Source organism: Oncorhynchus clarkii, chromosome 16 (assembly GCF_045791955.1).
Source record: "Oncorhynchus clarkii lewisi isolate Uvic-CL-2024 chromosome 16, UVic_Ocla_1.0, whole genome shotgun sequence".
Taxonomy (NCBI): domain Eukaryota; kingdom Metazoa; phylum Chordata; class Actinopteri; order Salmoniformes; family Salmonidae; genus Oncorhynchus; species Oncorhynchus clarkii.
The window spans coordinates 44,545,922-44,570,638 of NC_092162.1; the positions used below are offsets into that span (position 1 = coordinate 44,545,922).

General features: G+C 40.5%; 3 protein-coding genes across 3 annotated transcripts; 1 reads left to right on the forward strand and 2 right to left on the reverse strand.

Annotated features, from left to right (window-relative positions):
* Positions 1 to 791: 791 nt before the first annotated feature.
* Positions 792 to 9,202, reverse strand: LOC139368548 (ubiquitin-conjugating enzyme E2 variant 1). Its single transcript, XM_071107562.1, has 4 exons — positions 9,082 to 9,202; positions 6,784 to 6,932; positions 6,303 to 6,428; positions 792 to 1,377 (listed from the first exon to the last, which is right to left on the reverse strand). Exons 1-4 carry the CDS (start codon positions 9,137 to 9,139, stop codon positions 1,231 to 1,233), a joined length of 480 nt encoding a protein of 159 aa, XP_070963663.1. The 5' UTR covers positions 9,140 to 9,202; the 3' UTR covers positions 792 to 1,230.
* A 7,201-nt stretch (positions 9,203 to 16,403) lies between these two features.
* LOC139368547 (plasmanylethanolamine desaturase 1) lies at positions 16,404 to 20,387 on the reverse strand. Its single transcript, XM_071107561.1, has 6 exons — positions 20,184 to 20,387; positions 18,859 to 18,978; positions 18,415 to 18,506; positions 18,131 to 18,275; positions 17,776 to 17,988; positions 16,404 to 16,895 (listed from the first exon to the last, which is right to left on the reverse strand). Exons 1-6 carry the CDS (start codon positions 20,317 to 20,319, stop codon positions 16,774 to 16,776), a joined length of 828 nt encoding a protein of 275 aa, XP_070963662.1. The 5' UTR covers positions 20,320 to 20,387; the 3' UTR covers positions 16,404 to 16,773.
* Positions 20,388 to 20,407: 20 nt separating this feature from the next.
* LOC139368546 (CCAAT/enhancer-binding protein beta-like) lies at positions 20,408 to 24,424 on the forward strand. Its single transcript, XM_071107559.1, has one exon. It carries the CDS (start codon positions 23,038 to 23,040, stop codon positions 23,911 to 23,913), a length of 876 nt encoding a protein of 291 aa, XP_070963660.1. The 5' UTR covers positions 20,408 to 23,037; the 3' UTR covers positions 23,914 to 24,424.
* Positions 24,425 to 24,717: the final 293 nt, after the last annotated feature.

Genomic DNA, 24,717 nt, shown 5'->3' on the forward strand with positions numbered 1-24,717 from the left:
ACAGACGTAAACACTATACATAAGATCATGTACAGACAAAGATAGTGTAAAAGTACAATCACTGTAGTTTCATAACCCATACTAACAGTGTATGAATGACCTTACACCCAATGACTCTTGTAAGCTAAGACAAACATGGGAAATGGCTGCAGGGGGTTAGAACCATAGGACTCTGGACACTATACACAAGTGTGAAGGCATGATGCAAGATTTATGGGGGAAGAAAACGGTCAATTCTACTCTCCTATAACTAACGACCGAAAGAGGTAGCTAACTCAAGTTCTCTGCTGTGTGAACCCTATCAGATGGCAAATTTTATTGTATTGAGTTTATACACTCAATTACACTTATGAACTAAAACATTACTGGATATGGGAGGCGAAATATCAGTGGTTGCTTCTGTCAAGGCCACGCAAGTGTTGACCAAAGTGACAGCATGAAGGCCTTACTACTTCAGGCATCTTGCCATAAGCTGCTGCAGTCACATGCATTTCCAGTGGATATGGTAAATAGATTGCTATACTATATACAAACATGCACAAAGCCCAGAAAAACACTAAATATTTTCACATATTTGTTGGGTCAAGCTCTCGAAATCAATGGGAAGGTAAGGTAATTTTGACTGGTTGATCTTTATGTTTAGAACCTGATAAGAAAATGTATCTCATTTATATATTGCACTAAACAACATCCACAAATACTCGCATAATTGGTGGATTATAATTATAAACAAGGAAACTGTTGACAGGCTGGGGTTCTTTCTCTATTACAAAAAGGCAGCACACAAAATGTACACTCGAGATTATTTATGTTATTGTACAATCTGCATTTATAACCAATAATAATAAAAAAAGATTAAGATGTACAGTATTCGAATGATCAGGTCTGGTGTGGACCGATGACTCCGCCTGCCTCGTCTTCTTTAGGCCAACCAGAGCTCCAGTGATGGAAGAGGGGAGGGGCCAGGGCCTAGGAATGGCGCATACAGAAGTGATTGCATGTTTGTGTGTGTCAGCATATGCGTTCGCACACATGTATGTTCCTATGTCTATGTGTTTATGTACACGTGCATACATGTAGGTCCCTATATCTGTGTGTGTGTGTGTGTGTATGTATGTACGCTTGAGTGTTGGCAGGCACCTGAATGAAAAAAGGAGGGAGGTGGTAGATGGGGTGAAAGGATGACTGAAAACAAAAGAGGGGGAAAAGGAGGAGAGTAGTAACATGGGTTCAGTTGGTGTAGATCTGGCCCTCTGGTGGCTGGGGGAGCTTCATGTTCTCCTTGCACATCATGAGTCGTCTGAGCTCCTGCAGGACCACACGGATGCTGTATGAGTTCTGCCACTTGGCCAGCGCAGACACTGCTCGTGTGTCAACCTGCAGGACAGGGAACAAGGAGAGAGAAACATTGTCACACCTTAATCACACTCTCACATCCATCACACTAACATAAACTGCCAGAAAGTTGTTTTTAATGGATGTAAAATGCAGATACAGTGCCTTTCGGAAAGTATTCAGACCCCTTGACTGTTCCCACATTTTGTTATGTTACAGCCTTATTCTAAAATGTATTAAATTGTTTATTTCCCCTCATCAATCTACACACCATAACTTTAAAGCGAAAGCAGCATGACATTTTTGCCAATGTATACTAAATAAAAAACAGAACTACCTTATTTACATAAGTATACAGAACCTTTGCTATGAGACTCGAGGTTGAGCTTAAGTGCATTCTTTCCATTGATCATCCTTGAGATGTTCTTACAACTTGATTGGAGTCTACCTGTGGTAAATTCAATTGATTGGACATTATTTGGAAAGGCACACATCGGTCTATATAACGTCCCACTTGACAATGCATGTCAGAGCTAAAACCAAGCCATGAGGTCGATATAATTGTCCGTAGAGCTCCGAGACAGGATTGTGTCGAGGCACAGATCTGGGGAAGGGTAAAAAAAATAAAATAAATGTCTGCAGCATTGAAGGTCCCCAAGAACACTGGCCTCCATCATTCTTAAATTGAAGTTTGGAAGCACCAAGACTGAGCAATCAGGGGACAAGGGCCTTGGATCAGGAAGGTGACCAAGAACCCGATGGTCACTGACAGAGCTCCTCTGTGGAGATGGGAGAACCTTCTAGAAGAACAGACATCTCTGCAGCACTCCATCAATCAGGCCTTTATGGTAGAGTGGCCAGATGGAAGCCACTCCTCAGTAAAAGGCACATTACAGTCCGCTTGGAGTTCAGACCATGATTCTCTGTTCTGATGAAACCAAGATTCAACTATTTGGCCTGAATGCCAAGCATCACGCCTGGATGAAAACCTTCCCTAGGGTGAAGCATAGTGGTGGCAGTATCATGCTGTGGGGATGTTTTTCAGCGGCAGGGACTGGGAGACAAGTCAGGATTGAGGGAAATATGACCGGAGCAAAGTACAGAGAGATCTTTGATGAAAGCCCCAGTCTGCTCTGGAGCGGGTTAAAGTTCACCTTCCAACAGGACAACGACCCTAAGCACACAGCCAAGACAATGCAGGAGTGGCTTCGGGACAAGTCTCTAAATGTCCCGAAGCCAGAGCTCGTACTTGGCCCAGTCAGAGCCTGAACTTGATCGAATAGCTGTGCAGCGACACTCCCCATCCAACCTGACAGAGCTTGAGAGCATCTGCAGAGAAGAATGGGAGAAAAATCACCAAATATAGATGTGCCAAGCTTGTAGCGTCACACACACAATAAGACAATGCTTTCAAAGGTGCTTCAACAAAGTACTGAGTAAAGAGTCGGAAAACTTAAGTAAATGTCATAGTTTTTGTTTATATATAAACTCAGCGAAAAAAGAAACTGCCCTTTATCAGGAAGGACCCTGTCTTTCAAAGATAATTCGTAAAAATCCAAATAACTTCACAGATCTTCATTGTAAAGGGTTTAAACACTGTTTCCCATGCTTGTTCAATGAACCATAAACAATTAATGAACATGCACCTATAGAACGGTCATTAAGACACTAACAGCTTACAGACGGTAGGCAATTAAGGTCACAGTTATGAAAACTTAGGACACTGCAGGCCGTTCTACACCAAAAGAAAGATGCAATAAATTGCAATGTCCGTACTGTGAGACGCCTAAAAGAGCGCTACAGGGAGACAGGACGGACAGCTGCTCGTCCTCGCAGTGGCAGACCACGTATTACAACATCACACCTGCGGAACAGGTAAAGGATGGCAACAACTGCCCGAGTTACACCAGGAACGCACAATCCCTCCATCAGTGTTCAGACTGCATGCAATAGGCTAAGAGCGGCTGGACTGAGGGCCTGTTGTAAGGCAGGTCCTCACCAGACATCACCAGCAACAACGTTGCCTATGGGCACAAACCCACTGTCGCTGGACCAGACAGGACTGGCAAAAAGTGCTCTTCACTGACACGGTTTTGTCTCACCAGGTGCGATGGTGGGATTTGCGTTTATCGTCGAAAGAATTAGCATTTCACCGAGACCTGTACTCTGGATCGGGATCGATTTGGAGGTGGAGGGTCCGTCATGGTCTGGGGCAGTGTGTCACAGCATCATCGGACTGAGCTTGTGGTCATTGCAGGCAATCTCAACGTTGTGCGTTACAGGGAAGACATCCTCCTCCCTCATATGGTACCCTTCCTGCAGGCTCATCCTAACATGATTCAAGTATGACAATGCCACTAGCCATACTGCTCGTTCTGTGCGTGATTTCCTGCAAGACAGGAATGTCAGTGTTCTGCCATGGCCAGCGAAGAGCCCGGATCTCAATCCCATTGAGCATGTCTGGGACCTGTTGGACCGGAGGGTGATGGCTAGGGCCATTCCCCCCAGAAATGTCCGGGAACTTGCAGGTGCCTTGGTGGAAGAGCAGGGTAACATCTCACAGCAAGAACGGGCAGTTCATGAGGAGGAGATGCACTGTAGAGGCCGACCGATTAATCGGCATGGTCGATTAATTAGGACCGATTTCAAGTTTTCATAATTGGTAATAGGCATTTTGATGCCGATTATGTGTGTAATTACTGTGTGGCAGGCTGACCACCTGTTACGCAAGTGCAGCAAGGAGCCAAGGTATGTTTCTAGCTAGCATTAATCTTATAAAAATAAAAAACAATCTTAACCTAATCACTAGTTAACTACACATGGTTGATGATATTACTAGTTTAACAAGCTTGTCCTGCGTTCCAAATAATCAATGCGGTGCCTGTTAATTTATCATTGAATCACAGCCTTCTTCGACAAACAGGTGATTTAACAAACGCATTCTGACGTTGCATCAACGTACCTAACCATAAACATCAATGCCTTTCTTAAAATCAATACACAAGTATATATATATTTTTTAAAACCTGCATATTTAGTTAAGAAATTCATGCTAGCAGGCAGTATTAACTAGGGAAATTGTGTCACTTCTCTTGCGTTCTATGCAAGCAGAGTCAGGGTATTTGCAGCAGTTTGGGCCGCCTGGCTCAAGACCATTTCTTCCTAACAAAGACTAAATTAATTTGCCAGAGTTTTACATAATTATGACATAACATTGAAGGTTGTGCAATGTAACAGTAATATTTAGACTTATGGATGCCACCCGTTCAATAAAATACAGAACGGTTCCGTATTTCACTGAAAGAATAAACGTCTTGTTTTCAAAATGATAGTTTCTGGATTTGACCATATTAATGACCTAAGGCTCGTATTTCTGTGTGTTTATTATATTATAATTAAGTCTATGATTTGATAGAGTAGTCTGAGCGGTGGTAGGCAGCAGCAGGCTCGTAAGCATTCATTCAAACAGCACTTTCCTGCGTTTGCCAGCAGCTCTTCGCAATTGAAGCACAGAACTGTTTATGACTTCAAGCCTATCAACTCCCGAGATTAGGCTGGCAATACTAATGCGCCTATAAGAACAACCAATAGTCAAAGGTATATGAAATACAAATGGTATAGAGAGAAATAGTTGACGCGTCATAATTCCTATAATAACCACAAATCTAAAACTTCTTAACTGGAGAATATTGAAGACTCATGTTAAAAGGAACCACCAGCTTTCATATGTTCTCATGTTCTGAGCAAGGAACTTAAACGTTAGCTTTTTTACATGGCACATACTGCACTTTTACTTTTTTCTCCAACACTGTTTTTGCATTATTTAAACCAAATTGAACATGTTTCATTATTTATTTGAGACTAAATAGATTTTATTTATGTATTATATTAAGTTAAAATCAAAGTGTTCATTCATTTTTGTTGTAGTTGTCATTAAAAATATATATATTTTTTTTAATTGGCAGATTAATCGGTATCTGCTTTTTTTGGCCCTCCAATAATCGGTATCGGCATTGAAAAATCATAATCGGTAGACCTCTAATGCATTGCAGTACTTAATGCAGCTGGTGGCCACACCAGATACTGACTGACTTTTGATTTTGACCACCCTTTGTTCAGGGACACATTTTCCATTTATGTTAGTCACATGTCTGTGGAACTTGTTCAGTTTACGTCTCAGTTGTTGAATCTTATGTTCGTACAAATACTTACACATGTTAAGTCTGCTGAAAATAAACGCAGTTGACAGTGAGGACGTTTCTTTTTTTGCTGAGTTTATAAATTAGCAAACATTTCTAAAAACCTGTTTTTGCTTTGTCATTATGGGTTACTGTTTCAAGGGGTCTGAATACTTTCCCAAAGGCTACTTTAATGCAACCTCTGGAATAGCCTATCCTGCAGAAGCTACATTATATATGATCATGTATAACTAACTATATTTAGTATGTTCAAGCAAAGTACTGCCGTCTGAAATGGCAATGGACTCTTATTGCATGTGACATTTCCTGTCTGTAATGTGACCTAAACTTAGTAGGCATTTATATTTATTATGGATCCCCATTAGCAGCTGCCAAGGCAGCAGTTAATTATGCTGGACCCTAGGAAAAGTGAGGCAGATATAATTAAAAACATTACATTTCACAACACATTAAGTGTGTGCCCTCAGGCCACTACTCTACTACCACATATCTACAACAAAACCCATGTGTACGTGTGTATGTTGTGTACCAGTCACCCAACTGCATGTTAGCCCTGCACTAAACTCCATCTTATTATAGCAGCCAGGGGCAATTTAAATCAGTCATTCACTTCAATTAACATAACCAAATCTTCAAACATACAACAAAAAATATCTACAACACAAAGGAGATATTTTCTAATATCCTCCTTCCCAAATTGAAATATTTTGCAGGATTTAGAGCATTTTATGAAACAGCAAAAAAGGCCACCCAAACAGGTTTACTTACCACGCCATTGGAGTTGTGCACACCATTCAAGTTGATCTTAGTCACAAATCTGACAAACGGTGGTGCCTCTGGATATCTGGGACCACATTCAACCTTCAGACTGTACATCCTATTTTCATAGATTGTCTGAAAAATGACATACAAAAGACATCAGTGAGAATGGCAGGCCAGACAAAGGTTCCTGATAGCAGGTTATACAGAACATCTACATAGGAAACAGTGGCCTCATCCAGGAACAAACTCTAGTCCCTACTCCCTAGAAGCTTGTGAAGAACAGAGGTTTGGATAGATTTAGCATTATGGTTATAACTCCACCTTGCTCTTTGATATTCTAGGTGGAATTTTTTCCATATTGCCCTCATCTGTCATAACCTCTCAGGTTGCCACAAGTGCCTAGTGTGGTCAGCACTAGGGGTCGTTTCTGAACAAGGCCAGGGAACCAAACTTGGTGGATGCCTGTGGATCAGAGTAGCCTACGCACCCTAGGAGGACCAATGATCATCCCTCTCCATCTTGTTAAGGTCATGTCCTCATCATCTTCCAATCCCCAGCTCACTGTCCCATCCCCCACACCTTTCTGACCTTCTTCCAGCTCTTCAAGCAGCCGGAAGTTACGAGGAACCTTAACGCCTGTTAGTGTGAGAGACAAGCACAGAAAACAGAAATGATTGAAATACAAGACAAAACCAAAACAGCACACACCCCGTTATGGTTTTAAAAAACACTGAGAATACCAAACATTAGGTACACCTTCCTAATATTTGCACCCCGCCCCTTTTTTCCCAGAACCGCCTCAATTATTTGGGGCATGGACTCTACAAACTGTCGAAAGCATTAAACAGGTATGTTGGCCAATGTTGACGCCAATGCTTCCCACAGTTGTGTCAAGTTGGCTGGATGTCTTTTGGGTGGTGGACCATTCTTGTACAAACGGGAAACCCAGCAGCGTTGCAATTCTTGAAACAAATCGGTGAGCCTGGCACCTACTACCATACCCGTTCAAAAGCTCTGAAACATTTTGACTTGCCATTCACCGTCAATGGCACACATACACAATCCTTGTCTCAATTATCTCAAGGCTTAATATTTTTAATCCTTCTTTAAGCATCCTAAATAATGACCAAAATTACATTTGACAGCAAAGAAGGGGGGATTCACAGCTAAAAATTGGAAGCATGATAAAGGTGCGAACCTGCAATGGTAACTCAGTGTAGGCTATGAAGACTCACAACTAACCGCTGCAAATGAAGATTTGATGAATAGTGGAAAAACGTATATATAAAACATCAAACGCTGATTTTCATTACTGACCAGCAGCTGTCACTAATGCGCATTGTGTTAAAAGCTCAGAGGAATTAACATTTTCAACACAATTTGGTGAAAGCCCCAAAGACTTCATACAGCCTGTTTCCCATCACTAGAGTATACCACAGGGGAAACAGTACATCAATGGGATTGATTAATGGGTTACTCGTGGCTCCTTGCTGAACTGTATCCACTAAGTTTAGACATTGTTATATTATTGGGTGCAGAGGTGAGCAATAAGTCAGGGCAGATTTAGTGGGTAGACCCATTGACACGGAGGTTCTAGAAATGTCTGCTAAATTCCTAGTCATAGCTATCTGGTAGTGTGGCATTTAATTTCCATTTTACAGCATTTATGCGTATATTGTTTTTGGTAATAAAAAATGATAGTTAGTGTATAATTACGCTAATCAGATACGTGTAACATTTATAGAGACCACTCTGCATCAATTACCCGACTATCAGTACCCAACCAAAGTTAGTACAATAAAACCCCTGACTATTTTGGGTTCTTAATTGATTATCAACTAGGCGTATATATAGAGCTAGCTAATTCAATTTGTAACGTCACTGGCCTGTATAAAGCAATCTGAAGAAATGTGTGGGTAGACAATTCTTACTAACGTTTGCTAGCCATTTCAGTTCATAGGCCAAAACGGATCTGGCCTAAATTCTGATGAGTGAGCTAACGTTTGCTAGCGGATTGATGTCATCATAGTTAACTAGAAAGACTATTTTCTACATATGTTGGAAATATGGCTATATTACATTGTAACTTAAGATAGCTAGCTAACTACTACAAGTCAATGTGACTGACAAGTTAGCTGAAGTTACCTCACGAAATCACTCACAATCGTGTCGTTCAGGCTAACGTTTGCTGAAACCGTTCATATATAGTTAGCCAACTACCTCAAGACAACTCAGCCAGTTCGACCTACTCCTGCGACTAGCGAATAATGAGCTAGCTTGTAGCTTTCTTACTCATGACGTTCTGGATGTGGAAGCTAATGTGAGCAGCTAGCTAGTTTGTGACACGAGCTAGAGTGGTTCGCAAACGTTAGCTAGTTACAGGCTAAAAACAACGCCTGGTGAATGACGCGGCAATTGATCAGTCGACACAGGTTGGCGAGTTATTTTGCCATGTTAATGAGTCAGATTTAGCGTTAAATGTATGGGTAACTATGCATAGATAGGTTCCAAAGGAATTTGACATGTCCTGTTAGCTTCAATTCACTATGGTAATGGAAATTACAAGACAAAAAACCTTGTCAGCTGGCAGATACCAGGTGCTAGCTTGCTAATTTCGCTAACTATTAGCTATGTATAGCAATGTTTTGAAAAAATAAGCCGTACTTGAGCATTTATGTAAGATATATTGCAACATGGAACGCTTGTACACTTCATAAACAAACGTTTATTGACTGTTACATGGAATAGGTAATGTGGTAGTCGTTTATTTATCTGAATAATTTACCTGATCCGGCGGCGACCGCCATCTTGTCGCTTAGTAGCGGGAGCGCACACGTAACCATGGTTGGTTAAAGGGGAGCGGAGAGATGGGAACGCGCTTGTACGAGATTTACCCACCCTCAATAATAACGCAACGAAAGAGGCGTTTAAAAATATATATATATTTACAGACAATGGTAGTTAATTTGGCATATATATATTTTTTTAAATAAGCTAATAGCAGAGAGGAAGAGGTGAAGTGAGAGCGATAACTGTATTTTCCAGCAGGTAGCGTTTTTTCGTATTTTTTCGCTCACCAAGCAAGGAGTTTCTGTGGAGGTATCATAATACTATAAAACCTAGAGGTCAAACAAGGAAATGGTTCCAATCGGTTTTTTTTTCCCCCAAACGTTTTTCTACCATAGTTTTTTCCCACATGGAATTTTAGAAATACTTCAAATAAGGGCTGTGTTTCATGTAGGCTTATCCTGGTGTGACGTTTTGATAACCAGGTAAATCTCTTTTGGACAAGGTGACTTTTATCAATATATTAATCTCTATTTACTTGCAGTTTTGAAAATGCTATTCAGCATCAAAGTAGACATCATGCAAGACTACAAATCCCTGCACGTCATATCTAGCTGACGCCTTTTTTATTTATTTTATTTATTTCACCTTTATTTAACCAGGTAGGCAAGTTGAGAACAAGTGCTCATTTACAATTGTGACCTGGCCAAGATAAAGCAAAGCAGTTCGACACATACAACGACACAGAGTTACACATGGAGTAAAGCAAACATACAGTGGTAGTTAATACAGTATAAACAAGTCTATATACGATGTGAGCAAATGAGGTGAGATAAGGGAGGTAAAGGCAAAAAAAGGCCATGGTGGCAAAGTAAATACAATATAGCAAGTAAAACACTGGAATGGTAGATTTGCAATGGAAGTGAAAATGAAAAAGAATGTGAAAAGTAGAAATAAAAATAATGGGGAGCAAAATAAATAACTAATTTAAATACAGTAGGGAAAGAGGTAGTTGTTTGGGCTAAATTATAGTTGGGCTATGTACAGGTGCAATAATCTGTGAGCTGCTCTGACAGTTGGTGCTTAAAGCTATTGAGGGAGATACGTGTTTCCAGTTTCAGAGATTTTTGTAGTTCGTTCCAGTCATTGGCAGCAGAGAACTGGAAGGAGAGGCGGCCAAGGAAAGAATTGGTTTTGGGGGTGACTAGAGAGATATACCTGCTGGAGCGTGTGCTACAGGTGGGAGATGCTATGGTGACCAGCGAGCTGAGATAAGGGGGGACTTTACCTAGCAGGGTCTTGTAGATGACATGGAGCCAGTGGGTTTGGCGACGAGTATGAAGCGAGGGTCAGCCAACGAGAGCGTACAGGTCGCAATGGTGGGTAGTATATGGTGCTTTGGTGACAAAACGGATTGCACTGTGATAGACTGCATCCAATTTGTTGAGTAGGGTATTGGAGGCTATTTTGTAAATGACATCGCCAAAGTCGAGGATTGGTAGGATGGTCAGTTTTACAAGGGTATGTTTGTCAGCATGAGTGAAGGATGCTTTGTTGCGAAATAGGAAGCCAATTCTAGATTTAACTTTGGATTGGAGATGTTTGATATGGGTCTGGAAGGAGAGTTTACAGTCTAACCAGACACCTAAGTATTTGTAGTTGTCCACGTATTCTAAGTCAGAGTCGTCCAGAGTAGTGATGTTGGACAGGCGGGCAGGTGCAGGTAGCGATCGGTTGAAGAGCATGCATTTAGTTTTACTTGTATTTAAGAGCAATTGGAGGCCACGGAAGGAGAGTTGTATGGCATTGAAGCTTGCCTGGAGGGTTGTTAACACAGTTTCCAAAGAGAGGCCAGAAGTATACAGAATGGTGTCGTCTGCGTAGAGGTAGATCAGAGACTCACCAGCAGCAAGAGCGACCTCATTGATGTATACAGAGAAGAGAGTCGGTCCAAGAATTGAACCCTGTGGCACCCCCATAGAGACTGCCAGAGGTCCGGACAGCAGACCCTCCGATTTGACACACTGAACTCTATCAGATAAGTAGTTGGTGAACCAGGCGAGGCAATCATTTGAGAAACCAAGGCTGTCGAGTCTGCCGATGAGGATGTGGTGATTGACAGAGTCGAAAGCCTTGGCCAGATCAATGAATACGGCTGCACAGTAATGTTTCTTATCGATGGCAGTTAAGATATCGTTTAGGACCTTGAGCGTGGCTGAGGTGCACCCATGACCAGCTCTAAAACCAGATTGCATAGCAGAGAAGGTATGGTGAGATTCGAAATGGTCGGTAATCTGTTTGTTGACTTGGCTTTCGAAGACCTTAGGAAGGCATGGTAGGATAGATATAGGTCTGTAGCAGTTTGGGTCAAGAGTGTCCCCCCCTTTGAAGAGGGGGTTGACCGCAGCTGCTTTCCAATCTTTGGGAATCTCAGACGACACGAAAGAGAGGTTGAACAGGCTAGTAATAGGGGTGGCAACAATTTCGGCAGATCATTTTAGAAAGAAAGGGTCCAGATTGTCTAGCCCGGCTGATTTGTAGGGGTCCAGATTTTGCAGCTCTTTCAGAACATCAGCTGAACGGATTTGGGAGAAGGAGAAATGGGGAAGGCTTGGGCGAGTTGCTGTGGGGGGTGCAGTGCTGTTGACCGGGGTAGGAGTAGCCAGGTGGAAAGCATGGCCAGCCGTAGAAAAATGCTTATTGAAATTCTCAATTATGGTGTATTTATCAGTGGTGACAGTGTTTGTCATCTTCAGTGCAGTGGGCAGCTGGGAGGAGGTGTTCTTATTCTCCATGGACTTTACAGTGTCCCAGAACTTGTTTGAGTTAGTGTTGCAGGAAGCAAATTTCTGCTTGAAAAAGCTAGCCTTAGCTTTTCTAACTGCCTGTGTATAATGGTTTCTAGCTTCCCTGAACAGCTGCATATCACGGGGGCTTTGTTAACAGGTATCCTGTCAATTTACAATTTTCCCCAAAACGTATTAATTACTACATTTAGCTAACAGATAGTTAATCTAGAGCCTTACCTTTGCCCGGATTCGGCAGTCTCGTCCAGATCATCATGGCATTTGTAGTTCTTTATGATAACCACATTAGCAGCTAATTGGCGTTTAAAAATGTTTTGGGGGGGGTAAACACAGGTGAATATATTGATAAGTGACTTTGTCATAGAGAGATTCACACGGCTATCAAAACATCACGCAATTGTAAGCCTACACAAAACACAGTTTGATATGGTTATTATACCAATATTTGCGTATAAAGCCGTTTCCGCCATTTCTCGCATAATTGATTTTAGCGATTCTAAAAATATCCCACAATGTCAAACAAATGTTTGATAAAATTGTACCAAAACTTCCTGTTTCCATCACAGATGTCCTGATTTTTTTGTTATACCACATGGCTTTACTTGCATAAAAACTGAGGCTGGAAACATGGTTAATGAGAGTAGAATTTGGTTAACAAAGAAATATAATGGTGTATTTGATCTAATAGGAGTTTTGTAATGCTTCGGTTGTTAAATGTACCGGCAACTTGAGAATAAAAAAAACTACTGGAATTGTGCCTGTTATCACACTCGTATCTGCCCTCTCATCGGCTAGAATGTTCCCACCTGATTTTACTGCCTTAAATAAATGCCTTCAAAAATGTTCATTGTGGCTGCCAATTAAGTATCTGGTCAATATAATGAATAATCTGTGCTATAGCAACTGTGCTCATGGAAGGTCTTTGTTAGATATAATGGGAATAATGAACACAACCAAGTAATATATTGGTGTTTAGTTTCTTTATAAATAGAACACACACACACACAGTAAGTCTTCCACATGGAAGACAACAAAAAGGCATCAAGGCATGGTTTGATATCTAAAATTCCATCACAACCATACTTTATTAACATCCACAGGATTCATATCAGAAAAGATTACATGGATTTTGGATAATTTAAAACCTCTACAGGATCGGTGGGTCCCCCGCGGGATGGTTATGCTAATGTAGGCTTATGCGATTAGCATGAGGTTGTAAGTAACAAAAACATTTCCCAGGACATAGACATATCTGATATTGGCAGAAAGCTTACATTCTTGTTCATCTAACTGCACTGTCCAATTTACAGTAGCTATTACAGTGAAAGAATACCATGCTATTGTTCGAGGAGAGTGCCCAATTATGAACTTGAAAATGTATTAATAAACCAATTAGGCACATTTGGGTAGTCTTGATACAACATTTTGAACAGATGTGCACTGGTTCATTGGATCAGTCTAAAACTTTGAATATACACTGCTGCCATCTAGTGACAAATCTAAATTGCGCCTGGGCTGGAATAATACATTATGGCCTTTCTCTTGCATTTCAAAGATGGTACAAAAAAAACTTGAATTTTTTTTTCCTTTGTATTATCTTTTACCAGATCTAATATGTTATTCTCCTACATTCATTTCACATTTCCACAAACTTCAAAGTGTTTCCTATCAAATGTTATCAAGAATATGCATATCCTTGCTTCAGGTCCTGAGCTACAGGCAGTTAGATTGGGAATGTCATTTTAGGTGAAAATTGGAGAGAGAAAAAAGGGGGTAGATCCTTAAGGTTTTTTAAGAGCAGAATCAATTGAATAGTATAGTGCGGTTGCAAGTCATAAGTAGGCCAACAATATTGTACCGGTAAGCTAAATCTCATGTCAGAAACACACCCGAACAATCAACAGTAACCATTTATATAACATGACTGATCTTTCTTTTGAAAAATAAGTGCATTAGGCAACATCTCTATTCTTGTATCATTTAGACCAACCAAATGTTACACTTAAGCGCTTTAACTAAATCCATTCATTGAAAAAGTATTGTATTAAAGCTATTAGGTCATTAAAATAACTTAATCACACATTTACATCTAGGTAATAGTTTGTACTAAGCACATGGCTTAATGCATCATATCATACCCTGTAACTTCAAATCTGCAATGGCAAAAGGATGACAGATAATCTTGCATATACTACATTATAAACTGACACATTTTTTAATTATCCATCAATCAAGTTAAGTTTGGCATTGGTCAATAGCAACATGATCTGAAAGACAACTGATAAGAGGTTACAATTTCAACAATATGAAAAGCCATTTCAGTTTATCCATTCAAACTTCTTCCCCTCAACTGAATTATTTCAACTAGTGAAGCCGTAGTCATAATTATTGATTGAGCTGCTTATTTACTATTATCCTCTCCCTACTTCTATAAAATACTTACTAGTATCCTTAGTAAAAAAAAAAAGTATAAATGACATTGTAGTTAATATGTAAACTCACACCTGCTTTAATATTACCTAGCCTAGACAAAGCAGAACAGTAATAAGCAATGGAATTGATGCATAGTTTGCGTCACTACTTCTGGTTCCACGGGGATAATGGCAGCCATTTATTTTTAATAGGACCCATAAGACCATATCCATTAAATGCACCAAAACAACACATTTGAGGAGAATGTTATTTCATGATTGATCTATGAATGTTTCTGGCCAACAATATACTAATTTGAAGGATGATAACAAGATATTCATATATCTTGCCAACAAGATATTCATACATCAACCTGGTTGGGTTTGACTGAAATGATTCACTCCCAATAGAACCAGTGGTAGTGAAACAAAAATGTCATCACTTTCCCAGCTTTTACAATATCCTACTTATAATAAAACAAACTCTGCAGGGATTTTTCTGCTGACCTACAATTGAGAAATATATGAACTGAGTCAGAAGAATAAGGACCTTTGTTAACTTTAGGTAAAGTAATTTTGACTTCTGAATAAAACAGGAGCTAGTTTAATTTGACACTTTAAAAAACTTCATAACTATGAATGCAAATGCAATATTACAGTAAGCCTAGCACTTAAAATTAATTGACAATTTGGGTTGTTCAAATAAAGCCCCACCCCCCCAAAAAAAACATTACTGAACAATAGCAAAACCTCCAAAACTCAAGTGCTCACATACAGCAGGTTGATTTCATGCCACTATCAAGCGATTAATTAGTTACATGAAAACAGTGAGGAAGGCTGGTGATCCTACATATTGCCTGCATAAGCCAACCTGCATGCATGTATACAGTATGTAAGTCAGTGTGACACACACACACACACACACACACACCTTTGAATAGGGAATTTGAGACCAGTGTTCTTGTGTACAGCCTTTATTCTTCCCAAGCTGAACTATTTTCAAATATAAAATTGGGAAATCATTTATATATGGGAGAACAACACGCACACTGGTTTTTGGTGCTGGAAATAAAAGCCCCAGAGTTGAATTCATTATGAAAGAACTCCCACACGATTACCTTAGTTGTTCATTTTGTACGTCAACGGTTTGGTCTGTGACAATGACAAATATCACACGCAGAGAGGTAATAGTGTGCCTTTTATAATGAAAGAATGTCTATGTTAAGGGAATTTAAGAACATAAATAGCATTTCTAGCCAACCAGACAGTTAAGACACAAGGTTCAGGATCATCACCAGTCAGACTGCATAGGTATCTGCGGCACAGTTAATTTACAAACATGATTACTAGAGCATACACACAAAGCACTTTCATTTCAGGTATTTTGCTAAATATGATGATTCATCACTTTTGATTACTCTTTTACTGCACTCAAAGTATTAGGCCATCACTGCAGCCTGCTTGGCATTGTTAGACAGCAGATATATTGGCAATATCGCTGAAGGGTAATGTGTTTCACCACTTCCATGCTTCTGGGATTTAAAAAGGGTGTGTGGTGTGTAAAAAAAGATTGGCAAATTACTTGAGAAAGACTGTATGGATACTTGCAAATTTAAGACAGAAAACCACTGGTTGAAAAGAACAGAAGCATTACATGATAGGTTCTGCAATAGAGAAGTGAAATGAAAGGCAGGAGATCACTGCATCTGTGATTGTTAAGGCTGTTTGAGAAGTCTGGACGAACATAGCAGTTACATCAATTGGATGTAGACTAAATGTAAGCCAGCACTGCACTATAAGGTTAAGCAAAAATATCTTAGGTAGGCAAATTATTGTTAACCAGCATCAACTATGAATAGGAAATTAAGGTAATAGGCAGTCCTTGACAGGTGAAGGACACAAAATACTGTGTCCATGCTACCCAGTGAGAGATGACCAGATGTTTTATTTATTTTTTTAAAACAGTGACGAATAACAAACACGAAAGCTGAAAAAAAGCAAACTGTTTCCTTCAAGTATTTCTGGTTGGGATATTTTGAGTTTTCATTTAAATTATTATTTTTTTATTTTTTTTTCAGTCTGTAAAGTGGATGAAAAAAATATTTAAATGTCCCTTTGGGGACAATGGCTTTAGTGTTACACCTCAAGAAAGGTTGAGTCAAGTTAGACATACACGATCAGAAATAAAGAGCTAGATGAGGAGTTGAGAAAGTATTGCAATGTATTAGTGCTTTCAAAATGTTATTTCAAAAAGCACTTCCCACTCAGATTTCCACAGTGGGTTAAGAAAACACCCCTGGGCCCTTGACAAAACGCTCCACGGTTAGAACCAGACAAAATGTGCAAGGTTTAAAGCTATATGGCATCTCTGAAACCAGATCCTTATGTTGGTGTCTCCTATTGATTACAGCTGGAGTTAGGCGAGAAAGAGACTGAATACTCCTGAGGTAGCGATGCAGCCAGTCTGCATGGTTACTTGGTTTTGTGGGCCCATTTCAGATCATCAGACCTGGGCTTCTCCCCAGTCACACTCTGGATCAGATCCTCAAGCCTAGACCAGAACCCCAGCTTCTCCAGGGGATAGTTCAGCCAGCCTGGGGAGATAAGATCATTATGGCTGCGTTTAGACAGGCAGCAGAATTTCTTTTTGACCAACTATTTAGTTTTTTTCAGAGAGGGTTACAGATACAGGTATAACATCAAAACTCATTAATTCAGATATATTCAGTTATCATTTTCTTGTAACTGTTGGCTGCCACTCAAAAAACAACAGGAATGCATACAAAGAAAGAACAGTATCAATAGTTTTGTAATATTTTGTATCCAAGGAAAAGAAACAAAGCACCCCCCCAGCCATTCCCCAACCACGCACTCCGCCTGAAACAATGTTTCAACATGTTAATCTACCCCCTCCATCCTGAGTCTCCACTTACATTCCCCCAATTGTATGATGATTTCTTACGTTTTATCTGTGAGCAAGAATAAATAAACTCAAAAGCAAAAAAAAGAGTTACCTGGTAATATAAATGCTTCTTCTCAGATCTTTGAATGTCCTCAAACCATTACTATCCATGATATCGCCAAGGGCGAGGATAACACATTTGGATGACTGGGGCAATGTGTAGGCTGTCCTCCAGATTGCAAGGCATTATTGTTAAATATTGGATTCTGGGTATGCCATTTCATTTCCCAGTTGCATAGACAGGCAGCCCAATTCTGATATTTGTTCCACTAATTGGTATTTTTACCAATCAGATCAGCTCTGAAAAAGATCTGATGTCAAAAGTGATTTGTCAAAAGACCCAATTAGTGTGGGGGAAAAAAAATAATAAAAAATCAGAATTGAGCTGTATAAATGCAGCCAAAGGGGAAAAGATAGTTGGCTGCCGATTTAATTTAATGATATTTTCCCCTTACTCGTATCCTGACAGACATATTCTGATACACACAAAGCCCATACCCACAAGCACTGACCTGTGGTGATGCAGAAGTATGTCTCGTGGGGGGAAACGTGATGGATGCGATGGTGCTTGCGGGGCAGGATGATGTGGCAGTTCTGTAGAAAGACCACCCAGCCTGGCAGCCCGAAGTATGTGTGCGACCACTTATGAATCTGGTTGGTTAGGGTAACGAAAATGGCCAGTGCCATCACATAGCAGTGCCAGGGGTAGTTGTGATAGTGCTCCGCTATATGTGGGTCGAGAGAGAGAAACAGAGAGAGCGGGAAAGCGAAAGAAGACTATTTTAGGGCTCTAGAAAAGGAAGTTTTCAGATGCCAGAGCATTGGCTCAGTTGAATGATAATTGTGCCATGTTTGACAGTAGCTCACCAGGCGAGAGGGTGAGGAAATTGAAAGCCATGTGTGCTAATGGGACCAGGGTCAGCATGCAGTTGTCACCATTCGTCTCAATGAAGTCATGGCGGGTGATGGCTGTAGGGTCAATGTGATGCTCCCTGAATGGTCGGATAAAGGCCTAGGGCAAGATATCAGAAAGTGGATTCAAAATAACAGGAGAGAGTGTCAATCAGAAAGTCAAGACAACAATTCGACAACACACATTTTGGGGACAATATCTTGTCAAATCCAGTCACGTTAGCAAATGCATCTCCTACTTTTCCAACGATGGGTAGCTCCACAGATCCCCAGGTGTCAGCCCCCCAGTGGACTAGACCAGAGGAAAAGTCTGCAGTCAGTATTCCCGCCACTGAGAGAGAGAGAGAGAGCGAGCGAGCGCGAGAGCGAGAGAGAGCGAGGAGAGAGAGAGAGGAGAGAGAAAGGAGAGAGAGAGGAGAGAGAGAGAGAAGAGAGAGAGAGGAAGAGAGAGAGAGGAAGAGAGAGAGAGGAAGAGAGAGAGAGGAAGAGAGAGAGAGGAAGAGGGGAGAGGAAGAGGGGAGAGGAAGAGGGGAGAGGAAGAGGGGAGAGGAAGAGGGGAGAGGAGAGAGGAGAGAGCAGGAAGAGATGGAGGGGACATGTAAGCAAACAATCGTGTAAATCAATGAGAAACATAACATGGGATGTAAGCCTATTCTAATGACCGGTGCTTCAGCTGTGCTTACCAATGCCCAAAAGGATGTACCACATATGACCCAGGTGGAAGTTAACAAGGAGGTGACAAAAGTTGAAGGCCATGAGAGAGAAGCAGAGGACAACACTTATCCATTCCTGACATCTTTTTCCTGTGGAGACAAACAGACAAATTAACATACCATGATTAAAGAACTGTAAAACCATAGAAAAGGCATAGGGGTGGATCTTCAACGTAGTTAGACAATATTATGCCCAATGATATAACCTCTGAATGAAGGAAAAGCTATATACACTTGAATGCTCCTGCAGCTTTTCGTGCAACGTTTTGACCCAATGGTCTTCAACAGTTAGCGAGCATCTTTCTTTCATGACATAACTTGTTGTACCCTGTACCTGCGAGTTAAATGGATGTGCAGTCACTTAACCGATAACCTTAGAAGGCTTTCTTACGCTACATGCTTTGCTGTTGTAGCTACTCATTTCATTGCGAAGCAGCTGGGACAGAAACACTGAGCCGATTCTTACAGCTCAAAGACAGTTCAAGGCCAAGCAGCCTTATAGCTCAACACCCCAGGCAATACCCTGTAAAGTAAGTTAGTCTCCTTACACCAGAGCAATGCTGTGCCAGTAAAGAGCTCTGTTCCAGGGTGTTTACGTGCAGCTCAGCCTCAACAGTGGAGGATCAGCTGCACATAAACACCACGGACCAGAGCTAATGAGGAGCCTGACCAGTTGTAGTGTTATTAGGGCTGACAGAGGAGCATTCTGGACACAGCAGCACCTATGCATTCAGTGTCTTTCAATGGGAGTCAAGCAGAAAATAAAGAAAAACTTTCAAAAGCATCAAGTACAAAAGGTAACATACAAATAGGTTGTGTTTAGAGTTCAACTGACTCAAAGAAGGAAATGCTCAATTGGTACAGTGATCTGTCCTCATACATTAGGCTAGCTTTCATTAATCTTTTTTTTTTTAAATACTTTGTGTAGTTAAACTGAAGTGTGGACCATTAATTTATTATGACGGAGCTTTGGTCCGTTCCTGACACCACGCACTTAGCAATTAGGGCAAATTGTTTTGAAAGGTCAAGCAAGCCCCTCCCAGTGTGCGTGTGGAGCGTTCTGTGTATGGCTTTTATAGTATAGTTACAGTTGTAACGTCATTTCTGTATTCCGGAATTGTACCGGAACTGAAAATACTGATATTAAAATGCCTAACTTCTTTCCCGTGATCCTAATTAGTAAAATCCTGAAGCTTAATTGGCTGATCGATATGCGTAAGTATTGTATAAATGTAACGTTAGTAGGCTACGACATTCCTGAGTGGCGTTGACAAAAGAGAGAGCTGTTGCCTCACCTGGCGAATACAAATTCGCAAGTTCCAGAGCCCCTGCGTGTTGGGGACCCCACCGCGCTGTACCTCGACCGGCTCCATTTAACTCTGTTCTCTGTAAGTCTTGTCCACACCCGTTTTCGTTTACCATTCTCGCCATGTTCCACTCCTGGTTCAACCCCTTTCACAGCCAGGAAACCAACAGATATAGGGAGGAACTACATAACAAGATACACGCCTTTATGAATGCTCGAGCGCGCTCGTTTTACAAGCCGCTTGCGCCTGGCAAAGGTGCTCATGAATCTGATATCTATCTCGGTCCGCTCTGGTAAGAATCAGGCTATCCCGGGGTGAAAATAATGCGTGATTTTTTGCCTTAAAACTGCGATGCCTTTCTAACCCTATCACATTGAGCCTGCTATCTAAAGTAGCCAATTACGGACTCGTACTTAGTTCCATAATCAGGCGAATAACCAATTAGGTAGTGAGGAGAACGAACGCATTGCCTGACCCCACCCTTGAGTGGCCAATCAGAGCATGTGAGTTTGGCTGTTAAAGCGGCAATCAGCAGTTGCAACAATAACAAATAAAATACCCGCCCTTGTTTCGGTAAAAAGCTGAGGGAGGGAGCAGGAGAAATTTAATCGTTCTCAAATTCATAGATCGAGCTATGGATGCTTGGACTGACCATCCATGATACCAAAATTATAGTTTTAACCATGTTTTAATAGGATTTGTTTACAGTTACTTTGTTTTTAAACATTGGAGTAAAACAAGCTTACAGTTTGGGTTATGATGGGGTACGAGAGTTGACCTAAACTCAAATAATGGGTAAATATTCATTTACAAGTCCAAAAGTAGATGTAACAACTGCAGATTGCCCCTTTACACGTCAGACAGCTTTTCCAAGTTATACGTGATAGGCAAACCTAATGCTAAATTAGAAGAGAGATGGGCCTTTAATTTAAAGGCAGTCATGGCATGTCAACGATGTTAAAATTATGTTTAGGCCAAAACACTTTATGGTTGTATACTACAGTTTTTACAATTTCGTAATTTAACTTCATTCTCACTGACCTGTGTTAGGCCTATTTGAGATCATAAATCAAACAATTATCACAATAGAGAATTTTGCTGGAAACTATTGGGGTGATAGCCCCAAAGAAAGTAATGCAAGTCACAATCAACATAAACTTTTAATAGCCTAATAGAAGGCCTAGTCAGAGATCTCCTGAAGTTTACAGTCGAGTGAATTGTATCTTACAATACCGCTAGATGGCAGTGTAGACTAAATATCATTTTCCAAAATCATTGAACCACAAGTCACCAATTGTTCCTTTTCCCAGTCTTCTCAATGGAAAGTGTTGACTCTGTGGGTTACAATATGGTAGGTAATGGATTTACACTCTGCCCTAAAATGTGTGATTTGATATTTCAAGTAACTCTACAAATGGTTTCAAATCTACAGTGGCAAAACCTTAATCTGTGAGTGTCTTTAAAATATAATTTATTAGTAGGATATTATAGTTAGGCTATTACTACAGACAAGTGTATTTTAAAATACACATATTTAAATACTCCATGCATTTACACCCAGGTCTGTTTGGTCCTAGCGGTATTTAAGATAATGTATATGGAAACAAGTATTTGAAAATAGTCTCTAATAGTAGGCTATTTATAGAAAATTATTTGAAAATACAAATAGAACTAGTTGATTTGGTCACATTATTTAACAAATACTAAAATACACAGCAGATAAGTATTCAATACAAACACTCAAATACACATGTATTTGTTAAATAGACTCAAATACACATGGATTTAAACCCAGCTCTGTAGGCTCCCACTGGGCACAGACATCAATTCAGCATGTAATCCACGTTGATTCATTGATTCAACCAGTGTTGCCTATAATACTAGTAGTATGGTTAGTTGTGAAATTCTCCCTTTCTAAGGTCCTTCTCAAAACCTCTACAGAACCCCCCCCCCCCCCCCCCCCTTGTTAATCTAATTTACAGTAGCTATTACAGTGAAAGAATACCATGCTGTTGTTTGAGGAGAGTGAACAATTATGAACATCAAATGTATTAATAAACTAATTAGGCATATTTGGGTAGTCTTGATACAACATTTTGAACAAATGTGCATTGGCTCATTGGATCAGTCTAAAACTTTGCACATACACTGCTGTCATCTAGTGGCCAAAATCTAAATTGCGCCTGGGCTGGAATAATACATTATGGCCTTTCTCTTGCATTTCAAAGATGATGGTACACGAAAAAAGCATGTTTTTTTCTTTGTATTATCTTTTACCAGATCTAATGTGTTATATTCTCCTACATTAATTTCACATTTTCACAAACTACAAAGTGTTTCCTTTCAAATGGTATCAAGAATATGCATATCCTTGCTTCAGGTCCTGAGCTACAGGCAGTTAGATTTGGGTCCTGAGCTACAGGTAGTTAGATTTGGATATGTCATTTTAGGCGAAAATTGGGGGGGAAAGGGGAGGATCCTAATTACAATTCAGAGCATGAAATCAAGACGGAAGAGGTTAGTTAGAGGAGGGGAACATATCACGCCAGCTCCTCCCATTCTTTCACAGTCTATATAAAACTTTCCTAGACTCTCACTGCTGCAATAGACATCAACTTTACTCGTCATTCTGGTGACATTGACAACAACTTTCTGCTGAGTAATAGCTAATTCTTCAAGTTTCTTGTTTTCTTCAATAACTCAATATTGTCACAGTGACATTCAGTCGTGTGACAATATACGTTAGTGTTTTCAGACAGAATTAGGCCTACTCGCGTAGCCAATTTCCCGGGCGTCTGCCCCTGGTTTCGATGTTCCCGCAATCCAGCGGGTGTTAAGATCCATGGAAGTGGCCGGTTTCTACGACAGGGATTGCTTTGCTTTCCAGAGTACAAACTGCATTATCAGGCCCATTAGCGATAACAGCACTTGCAAGCAGCCCATTGACGGTTCGATGACGGAGCTTGGCATAGCCGAGAACGAGAAAGCGATAGATTTCAGTGTCTACTTGGATCCTCCTGCTGCGCACTGTCAACAACTGGCAACACAAAACGAAACTCATCAGAGAGGGGTAGACATATTCGCAGATTTCCTTGCCGAGGAAAGCAGGATAAAGAGACGTTCATCATTACAACAAAACTACAGAAACTACATATCTCTCAACGAGCGGGAGACAAGTGTGCACGACAATAGAGAGCCATACGTCCTGGGCTATCCTGAACTGCAGGAGACCCGTGTGGACACCGTGTTCAGCTCGGAGTTTATTGGGAACCACTTTAAATCCGGTGAAAGAGACGAGTCTCAAGAGGACCCAAGAATGGACAACGGTTCAACTGGCTACGACATGAGGTATCTTCATTACCAGTCGACTCCAAGTGGCAGCCTTGGTAACATTTCCACTGCATCCTCGTCTTCCTCCAGTCCACCGGGTACACCTGCACTGTCAGGTAAATGCACGTCGCCTTCGCGGGGCGGGAAAATGTCGTCTGGTGTCAAGGGGAAGAAGCGACTGGAAAAGAACAGTGAGGAATATAAGCAGAGGCGGGAGAGGAACAACCTTGCTGTTAGAAAGAGCAGGGATAAAGCCAAAATGCGCAATACGGAGACGCAACACAAAGTGCTGGAACTGGCCGCAGAGAATGATCGTTTACAAAAACGCGTGGAGCAGCTGTCAAGAGAACTTGCCACCCTGCGTAACTTGCTTTCTGCCACCGGTTAGTGTTAGCCACACCGGAGTGCCCACACACCGCTGGAAACCGGTACTTTATCAGGCACGGACTTAAAAACCCATTTATCGCTGTGCCATAATTCTGAAAAAGTGATTCCAATATGTTACGTTTGTGTACAGAATCTATATGTGGAAAAAGCCCCCAACAGTTTACAAGACACGTCGTGATTAAGCACAGAAGGTGCATGGAATGTGCAACCATTCATGATTCTTGACTTGTCACCTTCATTCTGTCTATTCATTTTGTGTATGCAGTATTTCTGTAAGGGCTTTGTATTTTATATAGAATATTGATAAATATTCTGTTATTTAAAAATACCTTTCTTTATCTGGAGCAGTGGTTATCAAGGGAAGTGTTGTAGCCCACTGCAGAGGTATGATGCAACTCTTTGTAACAGTATTGTCAATGAATTAAGTAATCTCTTAATATGATGAAAATGTACACATGTTTTAATGGTACTTGATATTTTATTGAATTAAACAGATTTATACTTTGATATTATTCATTTGTATGTTGTTTATTTGTGACATTTCAAAAAGGTAGTAGATCATTTGACTGGTGTATTCCACTCTCTCTTTCACACACATACATACACAGAATTAAATATAACATTTATGTATCTTTTCTCTCACATACATGTGTAAGAATTCAAGGTGTAAATAACTCAAGGAATAAAAATATAGGTGTACATAAACTCAAACATAAGGTAGCTTATATCTCTTATTTTAGACCCGTGGGCAAGTGATTTGGAATATGATGACATCTAATGATAGTTATTCAAAATGATAAGTCAT

What these genes read in the sequence shown, in the direction of transcription:
- LOC139368547 (XM_071107561.1), bottom strand. Translation starts at nt 20,319, where the DNA reads ATGGCGAGAATGGTAAACGAAAACGGGTGTGGACAAGACTTACAGAGA. An exon ending in TGCGAATTTGTATTCGCCAG is followed by an intron (nt 18,979 to 20,183) that starts GTGAGGCAACAG and finishes TTGTCTCCACAG; the next exon opens with GAAAAAGATGTCAGGAATGG. An exon ending in ATACTTCTGCATCACCACAG is followed by an intron (nt 16,896 to 17,775) that starts GTCAGTGCTTGT and finishes TTATCTCCCCAG; the next exon opens with GCTGGCTGAACTATCCCCTG.
- LOC139368548 (XM_071107562.1), bottom strand. Translation starts at nt 9,139, where the DNA reads ATGGTTACGTGTGCGCTCCCGCTACTAAGCGACAAGATGGCGGTCGCC. An exon ending in GGCGGTCGCCGCCGGATCAG is followed by an intron (nt 6,933 to 9,081) that starts GTAAATTATTCA and finishes TCACACTAACAG; the next exon opens with GCGTTAAGGTTCCTCGTAAC. An exon ending in TGATCATTGGTCCTCCTAGG is followed by an intron (nt 6,429 to 6,783) that starts GTGCGTAGGCTA and finishes GTCATTTTTCAG; the next exon opens with ACAATCTATGAAAATAGGAT.
- LOC139368546 (XM_071107559.1), top strand. Translation starts at nt 23,038, where the DNA reads ATGGAAGTGGCCGGTTTCTACGACAGGGATTGCTTTGCTTTCCAGAGT.